General features: G+C 52.1%; 1 protein-coding gene across 1 annotated transcript; it reads right to left on the bottom strand.

The window, feature by feature from the left end:
• Positions 1-216: 216 nt before the first annotated feature.
• On the bottom strand, positions 217-18,321 carry Adra1d (adrenoceptor alpha 1D). Its single transcript, XM_036183097.1, has 2 exons — positions 16,458-18,321; positions 217-1,570 (listed from the first exon to the last, which is right to left on the bottom strand). The coding sequence occupies exons 1-2, from the start codon at positions 17,548-17,550 to the stop codon at positions 975-977; spliced, it is 1,689 nt and encodes a 562-aa protein (XP_036038990.1). The 5' UTR covers positions 17,551-18,321; the 3' UTR covers positions 217-974.
• Positions 18,322-25,149: the final 6,828 nt, after the last annotated feature.

The following is a 25,149-nucleotide window of genomic DNA, read 5'->3' on the forward strand; positions in this document are numbered from 1 at the left end:
ACAAAAAGAAAGTTTGTGCTTATGTGACTTTTAAAGGCCAACAAAGTCCTTTCACCTTGCTGAAAGACCCAAAGGACAGTGGCCAGAGGATAGTGACCCCCATGGATGAAGGAGAGAACAAACTCCCAAAATGTGTTTCTGACCTCTACAGCACTGCCCCCTCATAAACCCTAAAGGGCAGCAACGGTCAGAGAGGCAGTTATGATAAAACTAGCAAAGTGAACATCGACTATCCTGTGTTGGTCTAAGGATTTTAGAAAAAGGAGGCTCTATATGAATTACAGGCCAAAGATGGACAGTTTGCACAGTCTGAACAAAATATAAGTACTCTTACCAATAAATAGGTTTCAAAATGATAAATAAGGCTCTCCCCTGTCGGCAGCCTGGAATCCCAGTGAGAAGTGGTGGGCACAGACAGGTACAATGAATTATGTACAGAGTGTAAACAGTAAGGCCCCTGGGGGGGTAATAGTGAGGGCTGGGCCAGGTGAAGGGTACATACAGGTTAGGAATGTGAAGAGGGGGCAGTGGGCCAAGGGAGAAAAACAACAGATTTGTATGGCAGGCATCATCCAACATGCCACCAAAGCTTGCAGGATGCAGTTCCTATGGTAGGTCCACTGACTTCCTCCGGGTGGCAGCAGGAGTACAAACTGTCCACTGATCTTTTTCCTGGGAGCAGCAAAGCAAGAATCTGTTCCTCTTCCTCCCCAAGGAGTGTGGCCCTGACTTCAGGACCCGCTGACTAAGCAGTTCTCAAACTGGATGAGAAGGGTGAACCCTGCAGTCTTTCCCTTCCAGGAAGAGCTCTGGACACCTGTGTTCCATCAGGGGATGCCATAACTCACCACCTTGGAAGTGCTCTGGGGATGGAGCCCCCCGCGTGGGCAGAGCCCTGGATCCCGAGGCAGCATCCCACAATGCACCCCATCCCTGGCTCCAGCACTTCCCCTAACCTGGGTAGGTCTCGGTCCTTAAATGTCAGTCTCCCGGAGATTGCTGTAGTCGGCTGGTTCATAGGCAGGGCAGATGACCGCCTCTGCCCGGTCGTGGGGAACGCTTAGAGACACCGCCTCTACCTCCGATCGCAGGGTGCACGCAGTCTCCGCGCGCCGTGCGCCCCCGGAGCGGATCTTGTGGGACAGGCTGGACACCTTCGCACGCAGCTGGGTCGTGGGTCTCTGCAGCGGCCCGAGCAGTTTCCACTCCCGGAGGGCGGAGGCTGGCTTTCGACGGCCGGAGACGGGAGCCTGCGCCTCGGACGTGCCTGCGGAGCCCGGGCCCGGGTGTGCAGTGAGGGCCAGGGGGGCTCCCGGGGGTGCGACGCGCAGGCTGGGGGCACAGTCAGGATGCTGGTCTCCCGTCGAGGCTCGCCAGTGGTGGCTGTAGACGCGCCAGAGGCGGCGGCGGCGGCGACGACACTGGCAGCGCAGGAGGCGGAGGAAGGCGCGCTTGAACTCGCGACTGGAGCAGGGGTAGATGAGCGGGTTCACACAGCTGTTGAAGTAGCCCAGCCAGAAGATGACCTTGAAGACGCCCTCGGATGGCTTCAGCTGCGGGAACAGAGAGCCTGCAGGGGACAGAGACGCGGGTAGTTAGCGGATGTGGGTTGCGGGGAGGCTGACAGCTGCCTACCTCAGAAGCCGAGTCACTGGCAGCAGCAGCAGAGCTCAAGCGGACCTTTCTTCCTGTTTTCCGAGTCCGACCTGATCGTTATTTGGGCACAGGCAACAAATCCTGACCAGAGTGAAACCAAACCACACGCAGCCTCAGTTTCTCCATCTGCAGTCTTCACTATGGAGCTCAGTTACTGGGGTCTGTGTGGAGATCTCTTCACGATCCTCTTCTCTGCAAAGGGCACCTTCTAAAAGACACCAGCACGTCCTGTTCTTTAAGGCGTTGATGTGGAAACACAATTCTGCTACAAGTTCCATGGAAAATATTTTGACTAGTTTTTTTTTTTTTTTTTTTTAAACAAAATGAGTTCATTTGCAACCTTTTTTTTGGTACGGTGTTTTATGGCACTCTCTCTCTGCAATGTTCTCTACTGCCTAAGCACAAAGAGAAAGAAGCCTGGAATTAAGGGGTGACCAAAGTTTGCCCACTGTTGGGTGCTGTGGAGGGGTCAGAAGGTGTTGCTGCGGCCCTAGGTGACAGTGTGATTACCATGGAAGGGCAGGGCTCAGTGCAGGCTCAGGGGCACCTCGCAGCCATCCCAGAGGCACTATGCCCCACTCATTAACCACCTTGCATATCACCTACTATCCACGTGGAGAAACCAGTTCCTGATGCTGAGAGGGCAGGAGGAGGCAGGGCAGCACCCACCGCACAGCTCAGCCTTTGACATCTTGCTCATGTCGTCGCCGACCCCTGGAAATCTCACTTTCTTTTTCTGCGAACTAGAGACGACAGTAATGCTCCTCTGGATGGGATTTCATGCAGATTCATAAATTTCAGAGCTCAGTGCTTAGCAGAATTTTAATCCAAACGTGTTGGGCTGGGAGTATAGATCAGTGCTAGAGAATTCCTGCAACACTTGAGAACCCCTGGGTTCAATCCCCAGGACAGCAAGCAAGTCAACTAACCAACCCACCTACTCACCCACCCCTGAGATCTTCTTCCACCCCACCCCGCTTCCTGTGGCTTTTCAGAGAGGGCATCACAGCTCTGGGAAGGGAACCTAGCATCTGTATCTAGAGAGTGGGTTTGTGGGTACTGGGGCTTGTAAAGTCGGTTTCCCCTGGGAGAGGTGTTATTCTGGAAAATGCCAGAATGACCTTATCCTGAAGGAAGATAGCCCTCAAGAATAGCATCCCTCAACGACTGCAAAGCCAGGCCAAATGCTGGAAATAACATTCCGACTCCGACTACAGTCTTTTCTGTTTCACTGTGCATGACACACCAGTGGGCTATGCTTTCCAGCGCTTGTTGCCAGCCTGGTTTTTCTTCAGATTTGTGGCTTGTTTTAGTACTGCCCCAGTCTTACTACAAACATCGATACTTTAATTTATGTACAACTGACTCGTCCAGAGTCTCCCTGGAACGGGGAGTTCCTCACACACCGAGGGGCTGGGATTCAAAGGCAGCCTTCCAGCCACACCAGTTGCCTCCCTTGAGGTCTGACTTCGAGTTCCCCCAGAAGCAAGCTCTGGGACAGGGTTCAAGTGCAGATCTTCAGTCTGGAAGGGAAACACCTGGTGTCGGCGCTAACACAGGGGAAGGAAGGAGTCCAGTAAGTCAGCTGCTAACATGGGAAACTGAGCCCCAAAGGGGCTCTCTGGGTTTCCCCACCACTGCGGAGGGATGTGGGTATCTACCACTCTTTTCTACCAATCTTCAGCTGTTTTCTTCAGCTATCAACTTTTCTCACTTTCTGCCTACTTTAGGGATGGACTACAAGGATGAATACGCTACAGAAACCCCTGGGTAAGCGATGCAGGGAGGCACTCAGGAGTGGGTCTGAGCAAACTGAAGGTCCGAGGGAGATGGACGGTCCCTCAGCCTCACCACAACTGGTCCTTACTCTCTTTCTGACCACTGTGCGCTTAGAAAATCCAGGCATCTGTGCTGCAGGTTGCAGGTTCCAGGGGCAGCAGGTCTTGGGAGATATTTCCTGTTATGGTCCCAGGTGAGGACCATGCCTCTTCTTCCTGGAATGGTGCTCCAGCCTCCGCCTCCCTGCACCCCTTTGCTCTCCCTCTGGCAGTCCCTCTCCTCTCCACACTTTCTCTGAAGCTCACACATGTTGCAAGGATCCCTAGGGTCTGAAGGGGTATAGGCACACTCCTTCCTGCTGCACAATATGTGTGGGGTGGAGAACTCTCTAAAGACCCGTGAAAACGGGCACTTGCCAGGGCCAGTGCTGCAGAGGCATCAGTGGACAAATCCTTCTCTGCCACTGCCAACTCCCTTGAGTCTGCCTGAGACAGCTGTTGGGCCCCCCAGCTGCTCTGCCTTCTTATCCCTCGGTGCATCAGCTCTGTCACAAGTGCCCTGGGAGCCCCATCCTCAATGTGTCCCGAGGTGGGGCAATGTGTAAGAGCTAGGGGCCTTGCGGAAGGTGGGTGGGTTGTGGTGGCTCCACTCTCATGGATAGATTAATGCTGCCTGGTGGGAGGGGCCAGGTCTTGTGAGGCCGGAATAGTTCTCACGACAGTGAGGTATAAAGCATGACCACCCCAGATACCTGCTCCACTTGCACACAGCCATTCCCCTTCTTGCTTCTTTTCCAAGCTGTGATGCTTCTTCCACATGCCCTTCCTAGATACTGATGCTGATGTTGTTTGAGTTTCCCAGCTACCAGAACCGTGATGCAAATAAACTTCTTTTCTTTATTGGTAATTAACCTCCGTTGTTTTGTTATAGTAACACAGTACAGACTAAAACGATGGAAGTCTCATAGGAGTCTGGGAGTCAGGGCTGCTCTGAGCACTAGGGTACTCTCCTTCTTGGCTCCGGTGGGCTCACTCTCCATCCTGAACATTGTCCTCTGATTTCTTGCAGGCACAAAGTCCAGCTGGGCAAACTTTAGAAGTTCTTTTTACCGACGAGGCCACTGTGTACTGACTCCACTTCCCTCCTGTGCGTTGTAGCCTCTCCCTTTCCCTGGGTCCCCAGTGTCACAGCCCTGCTCTAGCATCTTGCCTAATGCGTGTCTTTGTACAAGCCACGTGACCAGTCTACTGTCTGGTTGTGTTCTGCTTGCGATGGGATCCCCACTCTTGCTTTTGAGCCCCAGATGCTCTTCCTACACACTGGGCAGTGACAACTTCCCATGTGGTGTCTTCCACCCACTTCTGACCAGCAGAGTGACTTACGAAGCCCTTCACCCCCAACACATCATACTCACTTTGAAATGCAGTGGGTACTGATCACCCATAGACTCTCCCCATGTGGCACCCCACACTATACCTGTCATCAATTGTTGGTCTCTGAGTCCTGATGTTTTGCCCTGCTTCCTTGTGACTGTGGCCCAGACCACCAACCCTGTCTAATGGCAGCGCCTGCTCGAGGGGTATCTCCACACGGCAGCTGGGGGTCCCTGGCAAGCACAAGCCAGAGCTAGTCTATTCTTTAGTTATAGGCTCTGTATATTGCTCACTGCAGCCTCTCACATCCCCCTCTCTTTTCCCTTATCGGTAGTGTGACCATGTGCCAGCTCCGTTGCTTGTTCCTAGCATCTGCATCCTTCTCTGCTTAGCGGCCACTCATGTTGTCAGCACCACAGCCGTTTCCTTCACCACCCTCCCATATCCCCATCCAGCCAGAACCTAACCTGTGAGCCACAGAATCACAGCCTGTACACAGGTGGGGCTCTGACCTTGGATCTGTCCGAGGAGGCTCCGGCTCTTTCTTTCCCCCAGCTCAACTGTCCTAACATCCCCCTTCCCTCCCATCTCTGTCTCCCCAGCTCTGGGGTTTCATGCTCCCACTCCTGTGTGTCCAGCCCTTTACACAGGTGCTGGGGATCCAAATTTGGTCCCTGTACTTGTATGATAAGCACTTTATTTGCTGAGCAGTCTCAGCCCTTCAAATGACTTTTGAAAAAAGGTAAACTGATCTTGTTAGTCCCCTGCTCAAAACTCTCTGGCAGCTCCTCTGTTTTCCCCAAGGTAATGGGGTGGGGGTGGGGGTGGGAGTGGGGGGTATAATGTGCACAACTCCACATGCCCCACCCCCCTCTATGGCAGCCACTGTCTTCCTTGTTGCGTCTCACCCACACGGACCTCAGCTTGCCCTCAGAATCTTCTTCCATCGTCTCTGCAGTAAGGCTGCCCAGACTCTACACCTAACTGGATGTCTCCACTCTGCTTACTTCTCACTTAGCACTATTGTGTTCCAGTACTCACCGCCTTCTCCAATCCTGCTGGAGTCACAACTCAGCTTCTCTGTCCCCCATCCCCTTCTACCCTGGGCCGGTGACGCCAGGACAGGACTTCTGTCTACTCCGCTTGGCCCCCGCTGAAGGAGTCTATACCACACATCTAACCATGCCTAGCTCCCCTTCTAGCGGGTGGGCCCTCCACCGGGGCTCCTGGAGCCGGGTGCCTCTCTATTCATGTCACTTTGCTTAGTGGGGCTGCAGCACCCCTGACAGCCTCCAGCCTCCACCTGTCCCCTCCAATCTGCCCACCGCTTCAGGGAGGCTTTTTCGTTAAAATGGTTTCTCTCCTTTCCTCTGACCCTTCTCAGGGGTACTCCACAGCTCCAAGAACATGCTACAACTCCTATAACACAGGGAGACATAGAGCAACCTTTGTCTTGCCTTCCTCCAAGTTCACACTTAGCCCCAAGCAGGTCCTCCTACTCCTCACCTCTCAGCCCTGCTCAGTTTCCATTCATTTGGCTTGGTTGTACCCACTTGCCTTCCCGAAGTCCTGTAAGAGGGTTGTTAGTTCCCTGGAAGGCCCATGTGTTGAAGGTGTGCTCCCCCGTCCATGCAGCCACTGGGAGGTGGTGGACCGGCCAAGAAGAGGAGACTAGCCAGAGGATTTTAGGTCATGGGGAGTATGGCTCCTCTTCTGTTTCCCAGGTACTCACTGCTTCCATGGCATGTTGCCTCACCTCATGCCCCAAACAATGGGTCAGCCAATCACGACTGCAGCCTTCCAAACAGTGACCCAAAAGAAAGCTTTCTCTTTTTCACTTAGCTGTCTCAGGATTTGTCACGGAGAGGGCAATGCTGACTAATGCTGATGTGGTGTAAGAGGTCTAGCTTAGTGTCCTGCAATGTGGCCACTGCTGGTCAGAAAGGGGCCTGGTCAGCAGGTAAACCCTACTGGCTGGCCCAGCTGGGCACATACTGGGGATGAGAAGGCGGGGTGGGGATCTCTTTGCAGCCTGGTTTGTCCCAGCCAATGTTATTTCCCAAGGAGCAGAAGAGCAGGCTGAGGAGGAGCTGCTGGGATCTGGGGTAAGTCAAGAGAGGCACAGGAGCAAATAGGCCAAGCCCTGGGGAGGATGGACAGCTCTGAGGCCGAGGGGCAGGCTCTGTGATTAACAGCCTCTTCTGGCAGCCCCAGAAAGGAGCATGTCCTTGGCAGGCTGTCAGAATTCACAGCCAGCCCCGAGCAGAAGTTGTAGCTGGCCATGAAGTATCAGACTGTGTCCCCTACCCCCTGCTTTTTGCCCTTCCCCCACTAGTGACCTCGGTCGACAGCATGCTCTTCCTGTGGCTGAGAGAGATACTAGGGGTTAAAATCCTACCATCTTCTGGTCCTCATGCCTCCTCCCACCAGCAGGGTCAGGAGAGAAGGAATGCAAACCCCTGCTAACCCCTATGTCCCAGCTCTCCAGCTGGCCACTTAGTGGCTCTTACACTGGTGTTCATTGTCCCTCCTCCCCAAGGGACTCTGGACCTCTGTCCCTTGCAGGGCCCGAAAACCTCTCTGATACAGTACTTGAGGACCTGTAAGGAGAACTGTGTGTGTGTGTGTGTGTGTGTGTGTGTGTGTGTGTGTGTGTGTGTGTGTCTACACACGAGCTCGACGTTCATCTTGGGAAGTAAATTCTGGGTGGAGGCAAGAGCATGAGCAAAGGTCTGGAAGCAGCAAGAATCCCTCATAGTTTGGAGAAGAAGCCAGGGAGTTCAGAGGGCTGCAGAGGAGAGTGAGTGAGGGGAGCATGAGAAGAAACAAGGGCACTCTGAATTGGAAAGAATCATGGAGGGCTGTCAGGAAGAGGTGACCTGGGTACACGCTGGACCTGTATAGATTACGAGGACATGGAAGGGCATATTGAGGGCACTGCCAGTTCCCTATGGTGAAGGGTCACTGGCAGAGTCTTCTGGCATGAGATAGATCAGGAATGGGTCCGATGTTCTTCTGGGCCCCAGGATTGCCTGCCTCAGGACTGTTGGGCTCCCTGAAGCTGGCAGAGAACCTTGGCCTCCATTAGGGGCCGAGGGACATGGAACGGCAGGGCAGCCCTCAGAGTACGTTATGGATATGAACTCCAGGCTCTCATTCTCTGGCCTCCTCTAGGCCTGAGCTGGGTCCTACCATATCACCAACTCTTTGTCCTTCTTCCTGTCTCCCCACCTTCCCACTCTCTTCCCTCTCTTCCCCCCTGTAACACTTCCTTACTGATCTCCCCTGCTCCAGTCTGTGGCCTCAGACAATCGGGTGACTGGGACTGCACATCTGTCCAGTGGCTCCTGCGCTTAGTCAAACTAGACTTACCCCAAGCAGGAGCCCCTCCGGACTCTGCTGGCAGTGCTCCTGGGTCTGTGCAGGATAGAAGCTTCTGCCCAGGACAGAAGGTCCCCCTGGCAGTGGGCACCATGGATGGGAGTCCCAGTGCTGAGCAACCTGGACACCGCTCAATCACAGGGTCAACGTATGTTCTGGGTCATCACTGCAGAGTGAAGAAGCCCAATCTTCCACTTACCCAGGGCTTAACTCGGGCACTATGGGCTTTCAGCTTTCGTCTGGCAGAGCCTAGGCCACTTTGGAAGAAGCCATGTCCTATGACTATGCTCAGGTCTTCCTCATGACGAGCAGTCAGTGCAGAAGAACACCTGGCAAAGAGCCTAGGAGATATGTGTAGGGACTGAGGGTCTGGGTGATATTTAAAGCTGAAAATATGGCTACAGACTGGCATCTTACCCTAGCCCAGTCCGGTCTTTCATCCAGGCAAGCAATAACAAGGATGCTGGGGGCCGAAGTGCCTGGGTTCCAATGTGAGACCTTACACCAAGTGAGGTGGGAACTTGGATCATGTTACTCAGCTTCCCTGTGTCAATTTTCTCTTATAGCTGATAGCATTGGCATTGTGGCACTGTTAGGAGAGTCAGCGGCCAGCTCCTGCTAGGAAGGTGATGGTGGCTAGCACAGAGGACCTGGGACATTCGTTGGCTGAATTGCTTAGGCAGGGCAGTGGGAGTGGGAAAATGAGACAGGCTAAAGAGAGGGATGCTCAGTGGGTGGAGTAGCTGGCTGGGGTGTGGAAGAAGGTCTGAGGCAGAAGCACAGGCTGTGGGCACTGGAGGACGCAGAGATGCCTCTTGTGTGGGAAGATGGGAAGTAGCAGACTCAGGGGAGTGGAAAGTGGAGCCCAGGAAGGGAAGGGGAGCCCAGGAAGGGAAGCTAGTACGTCAGGGTGTGGGAGTGCAGCAGATGGAATAAGGGCCCCGGGTTGTCCAGACCTTCCATGGCTAATGCAAGTAAGCCAGACTGGCACAAGGTAGTCTCACAGGGGTCCACGCAGAGGGTGAGAGTCAGATGGTGATGTGATGGTGGACATTTCTGCACGGAGGAGGGACCAGAGCTGTCTCTCAGGGACTGCGGAAGGTCAGGGAACATCTTTCCTCTAGATCCCCTAGGGAGGCAGCCAGCCAGGACCTGATTTGAGGACTTATGGCCTTCATCCCCAGAAGATGATTCATTGTTTTAAGCCACTCAATCAATGGTCATTTGTTACAGCAAGATAGGAAATTAATACGGTTTGAGGGTCTGGAATATGGACCTGAAATTAAACGGGGATCAGAGTGGGGGAAGGGCCCCCTAAGGAGGCTGAGGGTACCACCAGAGAAGTGTGCATGCAGGGTGTAAGACCCGAGGGATGGCAAGAGTCCAGGGGGGGAGGCTGACGTAACAGGAGAGGATGAAAGGGCCTGAAAGTAGATTGACTATTGGGCTGCCATTGGCGACAGTGCCAAAGAGGGAGAGAGGCTAGTACAGCAAGAGCTACCCTGAGTGGAGCTGAAGCATTGCTGGCTGGAAGAGGGCGGCCAATATCAGAACAGTCTTTGAGAGGTAAGTGACAAGGGGTGTTTTACAAGTAGCTATAACAGAGGAAAGCTACCAATGAGATGGTAAGGTAAGGATGAGGGCAAAGGAGGCCATCATGCTGAGTGGGGAGCATGTTACGACAGCTCTCTAGACAGGACTGTGTGCTGTGCATATGAAGGGAGACATAAGGTACAGAAGCTGGCAGGAGTAGTTCCATTAGGAAGGAAAGAACTAGAGATTTCGGAGAATTAGAGCTGAAGGGAACCTGTAAGGGCTCCCAAGGACACTCTGAGGCTGTCCCTGGGCAGAGGGATGACTACGTAGAGGTTGGTACCTCGTTGGCACGCTCAGCTAAATAGTTTGCACTGGCTCTTAAGAGCTGACTGTTCCATTCTCAGGGATCTAGCAAACTGGGTGGTTGTGTTTTTCAGAACTTGACATTTGATTACGTTGAGAATACTTATACCACAGGAATGGGCTGATACTACAAATCAGTCCCACCCCAGAGCCAATGAGAATGTATTCATCAGCACACGGCTGTACCGCCTGGGAGGATGGTGGGCCCAGTTCTGGATCTGAGACTCCCAGGAGTAAGGGTGAGAGGGGTCCAAAGTGCTCAGAGCAAATGAAGGGCTAAGTCATGGGATTGGCCGTACTGAGGCTGAGCTCAACATGATGGGAGCCAAGGAAGGAGGACCAGAGCAGATGGACTCAGACACCATCCACCCAGCATGCAGGGGTGGGGGATGCAGGTGGGCACAGGAACTCAAGCATGGCCCTGCAAGGACAGAGGAGAGGGAACGTCAGTCAGCCTGGAGCATGAGGTGCCATCATAGACCAGCCTCAGTACAATGATGCCACATTGATGGCTAGGCATGGAAATGGAGGAGATAGCTTGTGAGCATCGTAAGTGTTTTGGGGTTTTCTAAAGGTATTGTATTTCTTAGCTCTGTCCTGAACCTGAGCCAGAACTGATGGCAGATAAGATAGCAGTGTCAGTCAGCAGCTGAGAGGTCACATTGTGGTATCTTAATTGTCATTTCCCAATAAAAGAAAAATTGTGAATGCCAGGCCTGGGGCGGCAAAGTACAAGCTGAGCCTGAAACTCTCAGTAGACTGGAGAGCAAGAACACACTCAGATCCTGAAGGCTTGTCAAATGTTTCAGAAGACAATTTGTGGCCAAGCACAAACCTGTAAGGTACCACACAACAGCACAGATGCCTAGAAACCACGCCGGAGAACAGATGTCTCTTTGAGGCACTCAGTTTCTGAACAGGAGCTGTTAAAACTTCCATCTGGTATGATCATCAAGTGTTAGCGACCAGCTGTGCGGCATTGTCCCTATAGTTAATAATAGTGTGTGCACACTTAAGATAAAATAAAGTGGACTGAAGTAAAACACCGGGCTGTTCTGTGCCACCCAGACCCATGGCACGCAGGATATGCAAATACGTGGGTTTCTCCACTTCCCCGCCCTACACAAGTTCACCAAGCACCTGCTCTGTGGAAGGTAGGAGCTTACAGACACAGACCAGGTTTTTGGATTTGCAAACACTAATGTAAGTGTGTCTGCCTTAAGTGTATACCACGATGACAACACTTGCATCTGTCCCCGAGCATCATGGAAAGTTCTAGCACTTGCTTCCAGCTGGCACTCATTGTCCCCACTCTCTCATGCACACAAAGGCAACCACTGTTTTCATTTTTATCATTGATTAGATTTTGCCGATTTTTGAATGTCATACACATAGAATCATATGGTCAATACACTCTATGCTCCCAAGCTGGCTTACTCCACTCAACAGAAAGTCCACAAAATTCACTTGTTATTTTTCCTTGCTGTATAGCAGTCAAGTCTATGGCCAAATGGTTTATTTCTCCATTCTCCTGCCTGGGCATCATCTCTGGACCTGTTTTCTCATAGCCTGCCAATTCCAGGTCTGTTAAGCCTGGGTACCCCACCAACACGGCTACTCTACTGTGCTATGTGGTAAGTGTCCTCAGCCCTCACACTATCATACACACTGAATCCTGACAGCATAGTGCACTGGAGCAGGCAACGGACTAAGTCTGAGGGTCAGAGACATTCTTTGTACCATAAAGACAAGCCAACACTATGAAAGAGAGGACCAGTTATGGCTCCCAGATGGCTGGAATGGGGTCATGAGGTTTGGATGGACTGTGTGGACTTCAGTCAGAGCCTCTGAAGCTGCCCTGGGTGGTGCATTCAGAGGACAGTGATGGGACTTGAGGTGTAATTCAGCGGTGGAACACATGGCTTGGGTCCAGTCCTCATCACTGCAAAAAATAAAATGTCTGCAGGAGCCAGTGATGCTTGGCGACCTGGTCAAAAAACCAGAGTCTGTCAGTGTCATCAGAACGGCAAGGGGTGAGGCTGGGTCCTATATGTGCAGGTTTCAGGGGCAACCTATCTTCCATCTTGAAGTTTTCCAGACAAGTCCTATGTAGTAGTCTGACTGCTATCCTTGCCTATACACACCGCAGTTTGGGCTGCTTGTGACCAGGGTCTATTTATATAGTTTCTTATGGATTTTTTTTCATAGCATCTAGCTCTGTGCCAGCTGGCTTAGGACCAGAGGAAATGTGTCTGTCCTGGGCAGGGATGTCAAGAACTCTTTTCTCCACAGCTCCCATAGGGTCTGTCTGTATTTCCAGTCTCACTTGGAATGCCTCTGAGACTGAATAGGAAGCACTGTCCTGTCCAGGCCCGTCTGTAAGTGTGCTGTCATGCATGGAACAGACAAGAAGGCAGACAGGCCTGTGGCCACTCACCAGGGCAAGGGCTGCAAGTGTCCACACATGGCTCTGGCACCAGCAGTAGCTCTCTGTGCTCCCTGGAGCTGTATGTAGTACCAGACAGGTGATGTCTGAGGTTCCTAGTATGTAATCTCCGCCTACCTCTGGGGAATATATGCCCCATGCTTGTCCCTCATGGGGAAAGTAAGGCAGATGTAAATGAGATGATCTACAGCTTATCTGGGCCCTTCATGATTTTGTGTGCCTTGCATCTGTCCGTCGGGGCCTCACAGTTCAGTACACATATTGTTGGTCCTCCTTTGCAGTACATTTGACTTGACCAAAAGCATATCGCTCTTCTTTGGGGGGAGGGGGACATGGTCTCACTAAATAGACTGCTTCAGCCTCCCCAGTGCTCAGGCCACATCTACTATGACCAGCCGGCATGTTGGGGCTGATAGGTAGCAGTCTATGGCCCTCTGTGCTAGCATTCCTCGGGGATTCCAGACTTTTCCTTAACACTCTTGCTACCCCATGTTGTTTCTGCTCACCAGCTACATCTCTATTGCAGCTGGGTCTCCTGAACATGAGAGGTGTGAGTGAGGGCACTGTGGCCCCCCAGTGTGTCTCCCCAGAGAGGGACCATATGGCTGTTTTCATTTTTATAACCATGGCCTTTTGTGGACACACATCACTTGCTCTTCCCCAGCACCTCCATGTCTGGTGCTTGTCACAGCTGGCACACACACGTGGACCTGAAGGTTTTCCACCTGCGCAGCTGTGCCTCAGCTGTGCCTCAGCTGTGCCTCAGCTGTGCCTTGATGTTCCTTGGCTGCACCTCGGCTGTTCCTCAGCTGTGCCTCAGTTGTACCGCTCCTCTCCCAGCTGCCTTTCCTGACTTCTGTTTGGCTCTTTCTAAACAGGTATTCCCCTGGCTTCCTTCTCCTGATTCTTCTTGGGAGACTATTACCCCCCACCCCCACCAGCACCCTCATCCCCAGCCTCTGTGCTCAAATCCCCTATAGACTTTATCCAAGCACCTCCCAGCTAAAGCATGCTGGCTCCTTGAAGGCCACATTCCTCACAAAGTGTTGCAACTCAGAATGTTCGCTCAAGGGCACCTCTTCCCTCACAAGCCTCCTGACCCCTATCCCTCCTCAACAGCCTCCAGACCACCTCTTGTTCCCACAGCAACTTCTACCCTCCTCTTTGCCCTCCAGTCTATATGGGGTAGAGGAGAATATTCTGTTTCTTTGCTCGGCACCTGTCCTGTTTGTTCATTATTGCCAGCTCCCCAGGATTAAGCTCTGCCGGGAGTTTGAGCTGGTCCGCACATCCTAAAACACACAACTTGATAGCTTTGCATATTCATACGCCCATGTAATCCCTTCCTGGAGCCAGATATAGACATCTCTAGCGCTCCTATACCATGTGGGAGCAGCAGCAGATATATAGGGACCGAGAAAGGGCAGCACATGCCAACAAGGGGCAGAGGTCACGGAGACTTAGAGAGGCTCTCCTGGAAGAGGATGTGATCTGGACCTCAAAAAACAGTCCTAGTCTTTGGCTGCATTGATTTTAACTGTGGAAAAAAAAATGAGAAAAACCTAACATTCAGTGGGAGACTGGATCAGCACACCATGCAGTAGTCTCAAATGCACTAATAGTGGCCCCACACTGCATGGATCTCAAGGACATAATGTTGGATGAAAAGTGCAGACTAAAGAGTGGTATGCACAGTGGGTGCCATTGATACAGATTCTGAAGACATACAGAACAATGCTAGGCTTTGAAATGAGTGTGGATGTTTGTGGTAAGAGTATCAACAAATACCTGGGAGTGATAAATGCCAGCATCACCTCTGGGGAGGTGGAGGAGGAAGCGGGGCATTGGGTTCATCTGTGATCTGTTCTATGCATGCAGCAAGAGGAAGGATAGAAGGTAGATATGGCTAGCTCAGCACATGCTCAGTGTGGGAGATCATAGGTCCATGGGTGCTTATTATATTATTATAATATTATTAGATTAGTCTCTCCTCATTTGCATACTATTCTGTAGCAAAAAATGTTTAAAAGACGTAAAGGAAAATGTGAAAAGGGAGGTGGCATTTTTCTACCCAGGCTGAGCATTCCCTGTGGGGACTGGTGTGAGGAAGACATACACAGGAAGGAGAATGAGATGCCTCTGAACAGGTTCCACAAGGCAAGGCCAGAGCAGGGCCATGGGGCTGGGCCTTGGAGAGGGTTTATGTGTGTGGGGACAGAAGGACACAAAACCTCTTTATCCTGGCTATCTGTCCCCTCCTATAACTTGGTTGCTTTCACATTCCCCAACCCAACCCCAAAACAGACCTTGGCTGGATGATTTTCTAGTGGGGGATTTATTCCTTCTCCTGATCTGGGGGAAGCGGGGTGGTCCCTGTACGACATTCACATAAGCCTCCATCACACGCATGCACAGCAATTCATTGGCTCTCACAACACTTGTCAAGGTCAGAATCATTACTCTCATCACCATCCTCACTCAAAGAGGAAGAAACAGAGGTCTGCCTGAGGCTACATAGTCATGGAGAGGCAGGGTTGGGATTTGAACTCAAGCACCAGAGCCTGTGTCCTCAATGAAGAGCGGTGTTGCCCCTCAAATGCCAGGTACCAGTCTGGGTGCGATGGGTTCAGGGGTGATGCAGTTGACAGGACAAGCCAGTGAGGGAGCCAGACGCTCATGGGGGTGTTTAAGCAGAAACCCACAGGTTGGGAGTTAGCTAAGAGGTTTACGGGGTGTGCCCTCCAGACACAGGGAAGACCAAGTGAGAAGACCAGAGATAGGTACAGGTAAGGAACTTACTCACAGAGGGTGAGGGCCAAGGTGGAGGAAGGAAGCAATTCCCTGAATAGCCCCTTTCTGATGGGAACAGCCTCCGTCCGGGACTCCTGCAGTGTGGGCCTGTGGTTATACTGTAAATACCAACAGTGACCTGTTTTGGACAATAATAAATCTGAAGGCTACCCTCTGTAAGCTACAGAAGAGAGTTTTGTTCCCAAGAAGTATACAATCACCAAGGGACTTGCAGGAGAGTGACACAACTGAATTATGAGAGACTTGCAGAGGATCGGGAGGGAGGCCATTGTTCCTTTCCTGACTGAGTCTCGCAAGTGCAAGCAGCCAAGGGAAAGGCTGAAGAGGCTCTGCTTGAACCTGCAGCCACTGCAGTTGTGAGCAACGTGACCAGAGCAAAGAGCCTTAGACACAGTGCCCCTTTCTCTTCTCTGTGCCGGTCCAGCCCCTTGGGCCCTGCTCCAGGGCTTTTAGCCTCAAGGGGTGGGAGGAATCCCCTGAGAACAGCTGCCTTTCCCCCAGGATTGCAGGGCCCTTGTAAGGGAACTAGTCCACTCTGTAAATACTATCCACAGTAGTAACTGTCCACTTCACAGTTTCCTCACTCTGTCCTCCCCCTCCCCCCACAGGTCCCCTTCTCCATCCCCTCCAAGAGGAGATTTCAGCAGGGAAAGCCCACAGGGTTCTCACAGACACCGGTGGGGCCACTGAATAAATGCCGAGTGGAGAAAGCAAGGCCTCTGGTGTCTGCTGAGATACAAGGTGACCGACCTGGGTCTGCCGCCGGTGAATGAATGAGTGCACGTTGGCTCGCCCACTACGTATCTGTTTCCAGAGATGGGTATATGTGGGGGCCACATACGCTACTGCTGGCCACAAATTACAGGGAGATGTTTGCCCAGATTTCCAAGGAACTAAAGCAAGACTAAGGTTTGTAAAGGCCACAAAGGGTAAGAAAAAGAATGAGAAACCTGTAAAAGGAAACTCAGAAGTACCAAGAGCCCCTTGCTCTCCCTCTACAACCGACCAGGACGGTCATAAACCGCCCACAGACAGGTTGTGGGTCATCTAAGCCTTCCAGGCAGGGACTTGCCAGAAGGGAAGGAAGAGTCTAATGCGAGGGGATCACTCACCCAGTGGCAAGACGAAGAAGAAGGGAAACCAGCACAGGACGAAGACACCCACGACGATGGCCAGCGTCTTGGCGGCCTTCTTCTCCCGGGAAAACTTGAGCAACCTTACAGAGAGCGAGCTGCGCAAGGTGTGGCCCTTACTACTCTGCGTCCCATGGGTTCCTTTGGCGCTAGTGCCTGCACCGCGACAGTGGATCCTCAGCACCACCTCGGAGGCCTTGCCTGGCTCCCGCTTGATGCCTGCCTCGAGGCTGCGCGTGGTGCTGCGCGCGACCACGTACACGCGGCAGTACATGACCACGATCACAGCCATGGGTAGGTAGAAGGAGCACACGGAAGAGAAGACAGCATAGCCCACTTCCTCGGTGATGCCGCAGAAACGCTCATCCGGGGGCACTGGCTCCTTCCAGCCCAGCAGCGGTCCCACGGACACCACCAGGGCCACCGCCCAGAGCAGAGCCAGGATGGCAGCGGCCTTGCGCTCTGTCATAATGGCTGGGTACTTGAGCGAGTGGCGCACGCCCACGTACCGGTCCACAGAGATGGTGCAGAGGCTAAGGATGGAGGCGGTACAGCACAGCACGTCCACCGCGGCCCAGACGTCGCAGAAGGTCCGGCCGAAGGCCCAGAAGCCCAGAACCTCCATAGTGGCTGAGAAGGGCAGCACAGCGGCACTCAGCAGTAGGTCAGCCACCGCCAGGTTCACGATGAAATAATTAGTGACCGTCTGCAGGTGGCGGTTGCAGGCCACCGAGAGGATGACGAGCAGGTTGCCTGCCACAGCGGTGAGGATGAAGGCTGCTAGGAAGACCCCCACTCCTACGCCCTGTGCACTCACCACCAGCCCCCCGACGGCCGCTGAGCCATTCACCTCGCCGCCTGCCGCAGCCCCCGGTTCTCCCGTGGAGGTCTGATTGTCCTCGCCGCTGCCGGTCCCCACCACAGCGCCGCCGCCAGTGGTCCCTGGCACGCCGCCCACCGCCGGGCCCTCCGGTCTAGCCGTGCCAGTTCCACCGCCCGCGCCGGAGCCCCCAGTGCTACTGTTCGAGCGGGGTCCTTCGAAAGTGACGCTCAGGAGGTCGCGGAAAGTCATCTCACGGCGCAGCCGTCGGGGCCCGAGCCCCGGTACAGGGCGAGCAAGTGGCGAGGAGGGGGCCCGCGGGCATCGCCGCAGCGCCGGAGGCAGCCCCGCGCGCGGGTCCCGTCGGTCCTGCCCAAGTTCCCGCCGCGGAGGGGACCTCAGGGGAGCCGTGGAGCAGGGGGAGCGGAGGGGAAGCCACAGGGCCGGGAAGGTCCCAGCGGGAACGGTGGCGCGAAGGAACCGGTCTAGCGGTGGCCGCGGAGTCGCAGGGAGGGAAGGGCCGGGGCGGTCGCCCTGCGCCCTTCTCCAAGCGTGTCCAGGGCGAGCGGCGGCTCCGGGAGCGGCAGTGCAGGCAGCGGCCTCTGCAGCGCTTGGGACTCTGCGCGGGGGCGGGACGGAGGAGGGGCGGCCGGGAGGGAGGAGGGGGCGGCCGGTGTGAGCGAGGGCTGAAGCCAGAGAAGGGGCTCTTCGCGGCCGGAGGCTGCGGGGGTGGGGTGCGGTGGGGGTGTTTCCCCGCTGGCGCCCACGACCTCCCTCTGCCCTAGCTGTCCCCTTGTCCTTTCCTCGGCTCTCCCGGACCCCAGTCCTCTTTGTCCCAGCTGCGTCTCGCTGCCTCCCTTCCTCTCTCTAGACTCGCGGTCACTCTCTGCTTGCCCTTGCCCTAGCGGAGCATACAAGGTGCGATCCCCGGGGCTCTGGCTCCGGGTTCCTGCCGCCAGAGAGCAGCAAGAGCCTGGGGATCTGTAGGTTCAGGGCTGGATAGTTAAACGCTGCTAGAGCGCCTGGATGTGTCTGATGCCCCTCCTCTTTTCTCTGGGGCGACTGGCCAGCCCAGGATCTCAACACCCGGCTATGGTGGGATGGTGCATTGAGACAGCCTTGAAGGATGTTTGTGCTTGAGCTGAAGTTGGGCGTGACTGGCATGGGACCAGATGGTGTGGCTGTAGCCCCAGGACCTTGGCCACACTCTGAATAATACCAACTTTGGCCCTGTTACTTTCTTCTGCATCAGAGGTAGGAATAAATCTGACTGTAGCAACTTGAAAGACTCGGATCTCCCTCTGGGCAGAGAAGGTCAAGTGCTGGAGGGTGGGAAAGGTTACCATAGGGTGATTAAGGGGGAGGGAGCAGAGTAGTCTGCCTCCACTCTCCAGGCTCCGCCCTTATTGGCCCTTGGACCTCCTTGAGCCTCCGTTCCTCAAGCGTGAAATGAGAGTAAAAATCACTTAGGAGAACCTGTGTTGGGGCTGCTTAAACAGTGCCCGCACTTCTCAGATGAGTGGAGAAACGCAGAGCAACATCTGAACGTGGGGAACCAGAGGGTAGAGGGGCTGTGGCACTCTTAGGAAGAGGTGGGAGAGGAGAAGCGGCCTCACATTGACTAATAAGACCAGTTGGTGGTGCACACCTTTAATCCCAGCACTCTGTGAGTTCAAGGCCAGCCTGGTCTACAGAGCGAGATCCAGGAAAGGCACAAAGCTACACAGAGAAACCCTGTCTCAAAAAACAACAACAACAAAAAAAACACCAAAAACCAAAAACAAAAACAAAAACAAAAAAACCAACCAAACAAGCAAAAACACCAGCAGGGAGAGACACAAGATCATTTTGTGGGAATATGGAGGTGGCACCTGTGCACGTGCACACATGCACTCATGCACGTGTGTTTTTTGAAGGGCTGAAGATCACTTTGAGACCTTGCACATGCTAGGCAACCACTTTACCACTGAGCCACATCCTTGGTCAAGCATGTTAATGCTCCCTGCAGGAAGTCTCTAAAGATGGTTAGACTGGGACAATCAGAAATCTACTTGGGATGTGTCTGAAGTCTGACTTCCTTGACCAGTGGGTTTGGTAGGGGCATGCTTTAGCCATTTCGGGAGAGCAAGTCCCTCTGGACAGTGTCTACTCACATGAAAGACTAAAACACAAATTTCATGTAAGGGCCATTTTAGGTACAAAAACCTCTGACATTTGCTTGTAGCAAAGGTAAACCTCAGGGCCTGTGTGGCCAAATCTCAGGGAAGCACCCCCTTTATAAAACACTGGTTGCTTTTCCAGCAGTCCTGAGTCCAATTCCCAGCAACCACATGGTGGCTCAGAACCATGTATAATGGGATCTGATGCCCTCTGCTGTTGTGTAGACCTATAGGGGGACAGAGCACTCATGTACATAAACAGTCTTAAACAAGCACCTCATCATGCTTCCTGGAAACACCTCCCAAACTAACTACTTGGAATCCCACATTATCACCACTACAATAAGAGAAAAGACAAAGAATTCAGCGCCACAGGACCAAGTGTGCTAGGGACTTAACCCAAAGCAGAATGATCATATTTAGAGAGGCTAACTCTTTAGACCTGCAGGAGGCATTATTATGGTGGAAATGATGACTGGAGTGAGAAGTGATCAGGGCCTGATCTCAGGTAAAAATTATGTAGAGAAGGGATAGATTCACAAATTCAAGTAAGCTAAACCATCTGTAGAGCTGGCTGGATTTGAGAGTAAACTTTGTTTCTAGTTATAGGAGCTGCAAGGATGATGTTTCTGTATCCATAAAGAACCCAGCAAGTTGAGGATTCTAGGGTTGGGGATGGTGAGTTCAGAACTCTTAATTTGATGTTCCCATGAGTAATCCAAGCAAAGATGTGGGTGTGAGTGGCATGGCTGTGGTGGTGTTGAGCTTTATGCCAGCCCCTTCACTGCTGTGACCTTTCAGAGAGAGATGGGTCCTCTCTCCGCCCCTACAGGCCCCTTCCTGGATTTGCACATCAGGTAAGCCAGTGCAGGAAATCGACAATGCTTGCCCTTCTGGTTTCTTCCAGCCCTAGAACCTCTGGAATTCTTTTTGCAGACCAAGGTTGAAGCTCTTCACTGCTCACTAGACAAAGGACAAGCTCTGTCTTAGGATTTCTATTGCTGTGAAGGGACACTATGACTATGGCAACTCTTACAAAGCATTTAATTAGGGCCGGCTTACAGTTTCAGAGTTTTAGTCTGTCATCTTCATGGCAGCACGCTGGCAGACGTGGTGCTGGAGAAGAAGCTGAGAGTTCTACATCCTGACCCCCAGGAGCAGAAGCAACTGTGTGCCACACTGGGACTGGCTTGAGCATAGGAGACCTCAAAGCCACCCTACAGTGACACACTTCCTTTAACAAGGCCATACCCACGTTAGCAAAGCCACACCTCCTAATAGTGCCACTCCCTCTGGGGGCCATTTTCTTTCAGACCACCAGAGGCTCTTATTCCCCTGCTGTGACTGGAGCCATTCTTACCCTTCACCTAAGAGTGGCTTCTGCTCCTTGTAGTCTCACCTTCCTGTCACCCCTGGTGCTCAGAGCCATTTCTGCTCTTCCAGAGAATCCAGGTTCAGTTCCCAGCACCCACACCAAGTGGCACATGAGCACCTGTAACTCCACTTCTGGGGAATCTGATGTCATCTCTGGACTACTCAGGCAACTGTACACACATGGTGCACATAAACTCGTGGAGGCACAAATGTTTTAAAAAACTAGCTTTCATTCTCTGTCATTTCTTTCTTACCTGTCTTGGCTTGTGGGTACAAAGACACAGAAATGCTAGAGGATTTTCTGGAGGTGCCCCGTGTATGACCTTAGCACCTTGTTTGTTCCTTGTTGCAGATGGTGGAATAAGAATGGGCAGGAGCAATGATAGCCTCAGTTGGGGGGTGATGTGAACTTTTCTCTTCTGCCATCCTGCCGGCCAGCTGTTAAACTCTGCCCATTAGAGCTGAGCCCTTGGCGGGCAGTGTGACTTAGACACGTACAGGCTTCCTAGGGCAGTAATTCTGATAGGAACTTCTACCCAGGAAGTAAATACTGTTTCTTTCTTACCATATCACCTTCAGCAATTCTCTGGGACCAAGAGCCTTCTTTACAGCAGAGGGCAAGTGGAACTGAACCAGAGCAGAGGAAGGCAGTGGAACTCTGGCTTCGAGCAAGCCTTTCCAGAAGATCAGCACAAATAAGTTCATTATGGATGAGTGTTGGCTGATTCAGGGGTAAAATCCTAAGTCTGGGATCCTCCTTGCAAGCCACCCTACTGGTTCTCAAATCACTGTGATCTCCAGGAGCCTCTTGGGCAAAGTGCTGGCTCTGTGATCCCTGGAGAACCTGCTTTGTGATGCAGCAGAATGGTGCCTACTTTAAGATGGAAGAGTAAGTGCATGTAGTGTCAGAAGCACAGACTTGTTTGTGTCTTTCTACATGTCAGGACTTGTAAACTAGTAAAATCACAAGCTATGTTAGCTTGATTGATTGTGATTTGCCAAACATGCTAATTTTGCTTGCTTGACACCTGGCCATTGCAAGTCAATGGTGTTCTCTCTCTCTCTCTCTCTCTCTCTCTCTCTCTCTCCTCTCTATTTTTAAATTTATTTTTATGTATATGGGTGTTTTGTTATGCATTCAGTACCCATAGAGGTCAGAAGAGGGCCTTGGGTCCCCTGGAACTGGAGTTAATGATTGTGGGCCACCATGTGGGTGCTGGAAATCAAACCAGGTCCTTTGAAGAGCAGCCACTGCTCTTTTCTTTTTCTTTTCATTTTTCTTTATTAAGAAAATTTCTACATACTATCCACAGATCCCCCCTCCTCCCTCCTCCCACCCCCAGCCCTCTTTCCCAAGCCACCCTGTATCCCCACATCCCCCAAAATCGAGGTCTCCCATGGGGAGTCAGCAGAGCCCAGGACACTGAGCCTAGGCAAGTCCAAGCCCCTTCCCACTGCACCAAGGCTGTGCAAGGTGTCACAGCACAGGCACTGGATTCCAGAAGCCTGCCCATAGACCAGGGACAGATCCCGATCCCCCTGCCTGGGTGGTCCCCGAAGCAGTTTGAGCCAAACAACCGTCTTCTGTATCCAGAGGACTTAGTCCAGTCCCGTGGGGGCTCCACAGCCACCCGTCCACAGTTCATGGGCTTCCACTAGTGTGGCCGTCATCTCTGCACGTGTCTGCAGTTCATGGGCTTCCACTAGTGCGGCCACAGCTCTTAACAGCAGGTCCATCTCTCCAGCCTCCACTTTATGTTTGAGACAGGGTCTCTCACTGAACCTGGAGCCTGCTGATTGTCTAGACTATCTGGCAAACTCTAAAAGCCACCTGTCTCTGCTGCTCCATGTCTAGGGTTTCAGGACACACTACCATGCCTGAGGTGGCTCCAGAGATCCCGACTCAGGTCCCTGTGTTTGCACAGCAGGTACTTTATCCACCAAACTATTTCGCCAGCCCCCAGTAACTGGCTCTTTTAGTTCAATCTTAATTACTAATAGTAAGTCTCAGATTACATTTTGCATTTTAGATAATCATCCACAGAATGTCTATGAAAGGGTTAAAGAGGCCTCTGAGTTCAGAGACACTGTCCTGAAGTTGGAGGCAGTGAGCCGATACAGCTGTAAGGAAAGGTCTGGAGGGACTCAGAAGAGAAGCATTACAAGTACAGACACAGAGGTGTACAATTCAGGTCCATTTCAGGCCTTTGGAGGGTTGGTTTGCTGGCTAAATGTCTTTGGCAGGAGGGATTTCTCTGGAGCTGGAGCCCAAGGCAGGAGTCCTGCATTGTACAGTTTTCTTGGATGAGGCTTGTGCTGAGTGACAGGGTGGCTAATCAATGTTATTGCTTCATTTCTGTCTTACAGTGTGCCTTCTCTTTTAGTCCCAGGTGATGGAGTTACATCTGGTGTGATCTATAAGCTTGCATGTCTGGGGTTTCAAATATGGTTTGATACATTTTCGGGTATCATTATTTATTAGCATCAACAAATTGTCAGCTTGTGCCTCCCAGTATGTTGGCAGGTGGCTGTTGCTTCCCTGTGTAAACAAGACCTGGATTCATTTCTAGTCATGTACATTCAAAATGAGGTAACTCAGGACAAGGCCATTGCCTTATTTGTTCACAACTAGGTAAAATTGGAAAGCTGTTAACTCCATGCAACATACTGTAGCCCAGCGCAGACTCAGCCTGCTCGCCTGAACCTGTATTCATTCTTTTCTCCATTGTTAAATACCTTTAGAATGATAGAAAACAGAAGGGAATGGCTTGATTCACTGAGGCACTACCATCTACCGTTCCAGCCCTTTCACCTTTGTAAATGTGTTAGAAGTTTAGAAGGCACCGAGTGATCAGCTCCCCTTGTTTTAATCTTCATGGAGAAATTCCTCCTTAGGGGGTCTATCCCATGCCAATGGGAATCTCCACCCTGATTATCTTGGTCTGCTAATTCCAAGCTTCAACGTGTTTCTCATTACATCACGGATTCTTCACAGCTCCTGATAAATGTGGCATACAAGTGACTCTGGTCTGACTCCCCACTGTGAGATGAGGGGGTTGGTAGAGTGGAGGAGTGTATACCTTACCTCTTGATAAATTTCTGTGGTGAGGGGAAGTTCCAGGGCTGTGCTTTGCTAGCTTGACACGTTCTCTGCCTCTGAAAGGAGCAGCAGATGCTGATGGAGATTTCCCAACACAAATGAAAATGGCTAATCCACTTAGAGGAAGTGACTGAGAATCAACTGGGGAGGCCAGGCAGGCCAGGACAACTCCGTTCCTAATTGTGGAGAATGAGACAGCTTCAGCTGGGATGTAAACACTCCAGTTTAGGAACGAGATGGCCTGAAACCATTTTCCATTTCCTTTTTCTCTGAGCCAAGATCCAGTCTCTGGAGAAGTCAGTGGAGGAAGGAGGACTTCCCTTAGAAATTATTCCTTGGAGAAAAGAAAGGACAAAGGGAGACAAAAATAACCCAAACTCCTCCAGGAAAAAGAAAAAGGGAAAGATGCTGGCTGGCACTCCGTCAGTGTTCTGCATGTGAATTCTCCCTGCCTCCGTTCTCTGCAGATTAGTCGAGTAATTGCATTGATGTTCCATTTACTCTTTGTAAAATGGTGATGAAATCCTGCTCAGTAGTGGGACTGAGAGTTTGCAAATCCCATTTACCCCTCACCCTCTTGTGTTTCCATTATTTTTATTTACCTGTAGAGTAATGCCTTGTGATTTAATCGTTTACTTGTCCTATCCTAGTCTAGAGTGGATGTATGTGTGTGGGGAGAGGTTTCAGTGACTGTGACACATTGATCTTTTAATCTTTCTGAAGGTGCTTGTCAGTTGAATCCATTGATGGAAACGTAAGTCAACAAGTGAATGAATGCCTGAAAGTGGGAAAGACTAAGCACCTCTGAGTGTCACAGAGAGTAACTACGTCTGTTCCCAGGGGTCAGGCCTTCTGCAAGAGATGCCTCCGGAGGACTTATGCAATCAGGAGCCCGATCCCTCTATGGCAGGGAAGACAGTATTCTCCAGTAGGGGCTTTGGAGAGGTGCCAACAGGGAGTTTGAGTAGGGAATGCTTTATGTCCCTGATTCTAACCTGGGAATGACCTGCTCATGGAATGGAACTTAGCTCTCTGTGTGCCATGGGCCTTCTCTGGGAAGCCATTCCTTGGGGGAAGGCCCCACCTCTATGTAGGTTGGTCTGTCTGGGTATGATGATGCCACATAGCATTGGAAGAAGCCATGGAGCTCAGTGAACAGGCTCACTCGGGCCCCATGAGGGGTGCTAGACACATCCCATAGGCTGGATTCTATGTAGC

This window comes from Onychomys torridus, chromosome 4, assembly GCF_903995425.1.
Source record: "Onychomys torridus chromosome 4, mOncTor1.1, whole genome shotgun sequence".
In the NCBI taxonomy this organism is placed as follows: Eukaryota; Metazoa; Chordata; class Mammalia; order Rodentia; family Cricetidae; genus Onychomys; species Onychomys torridus.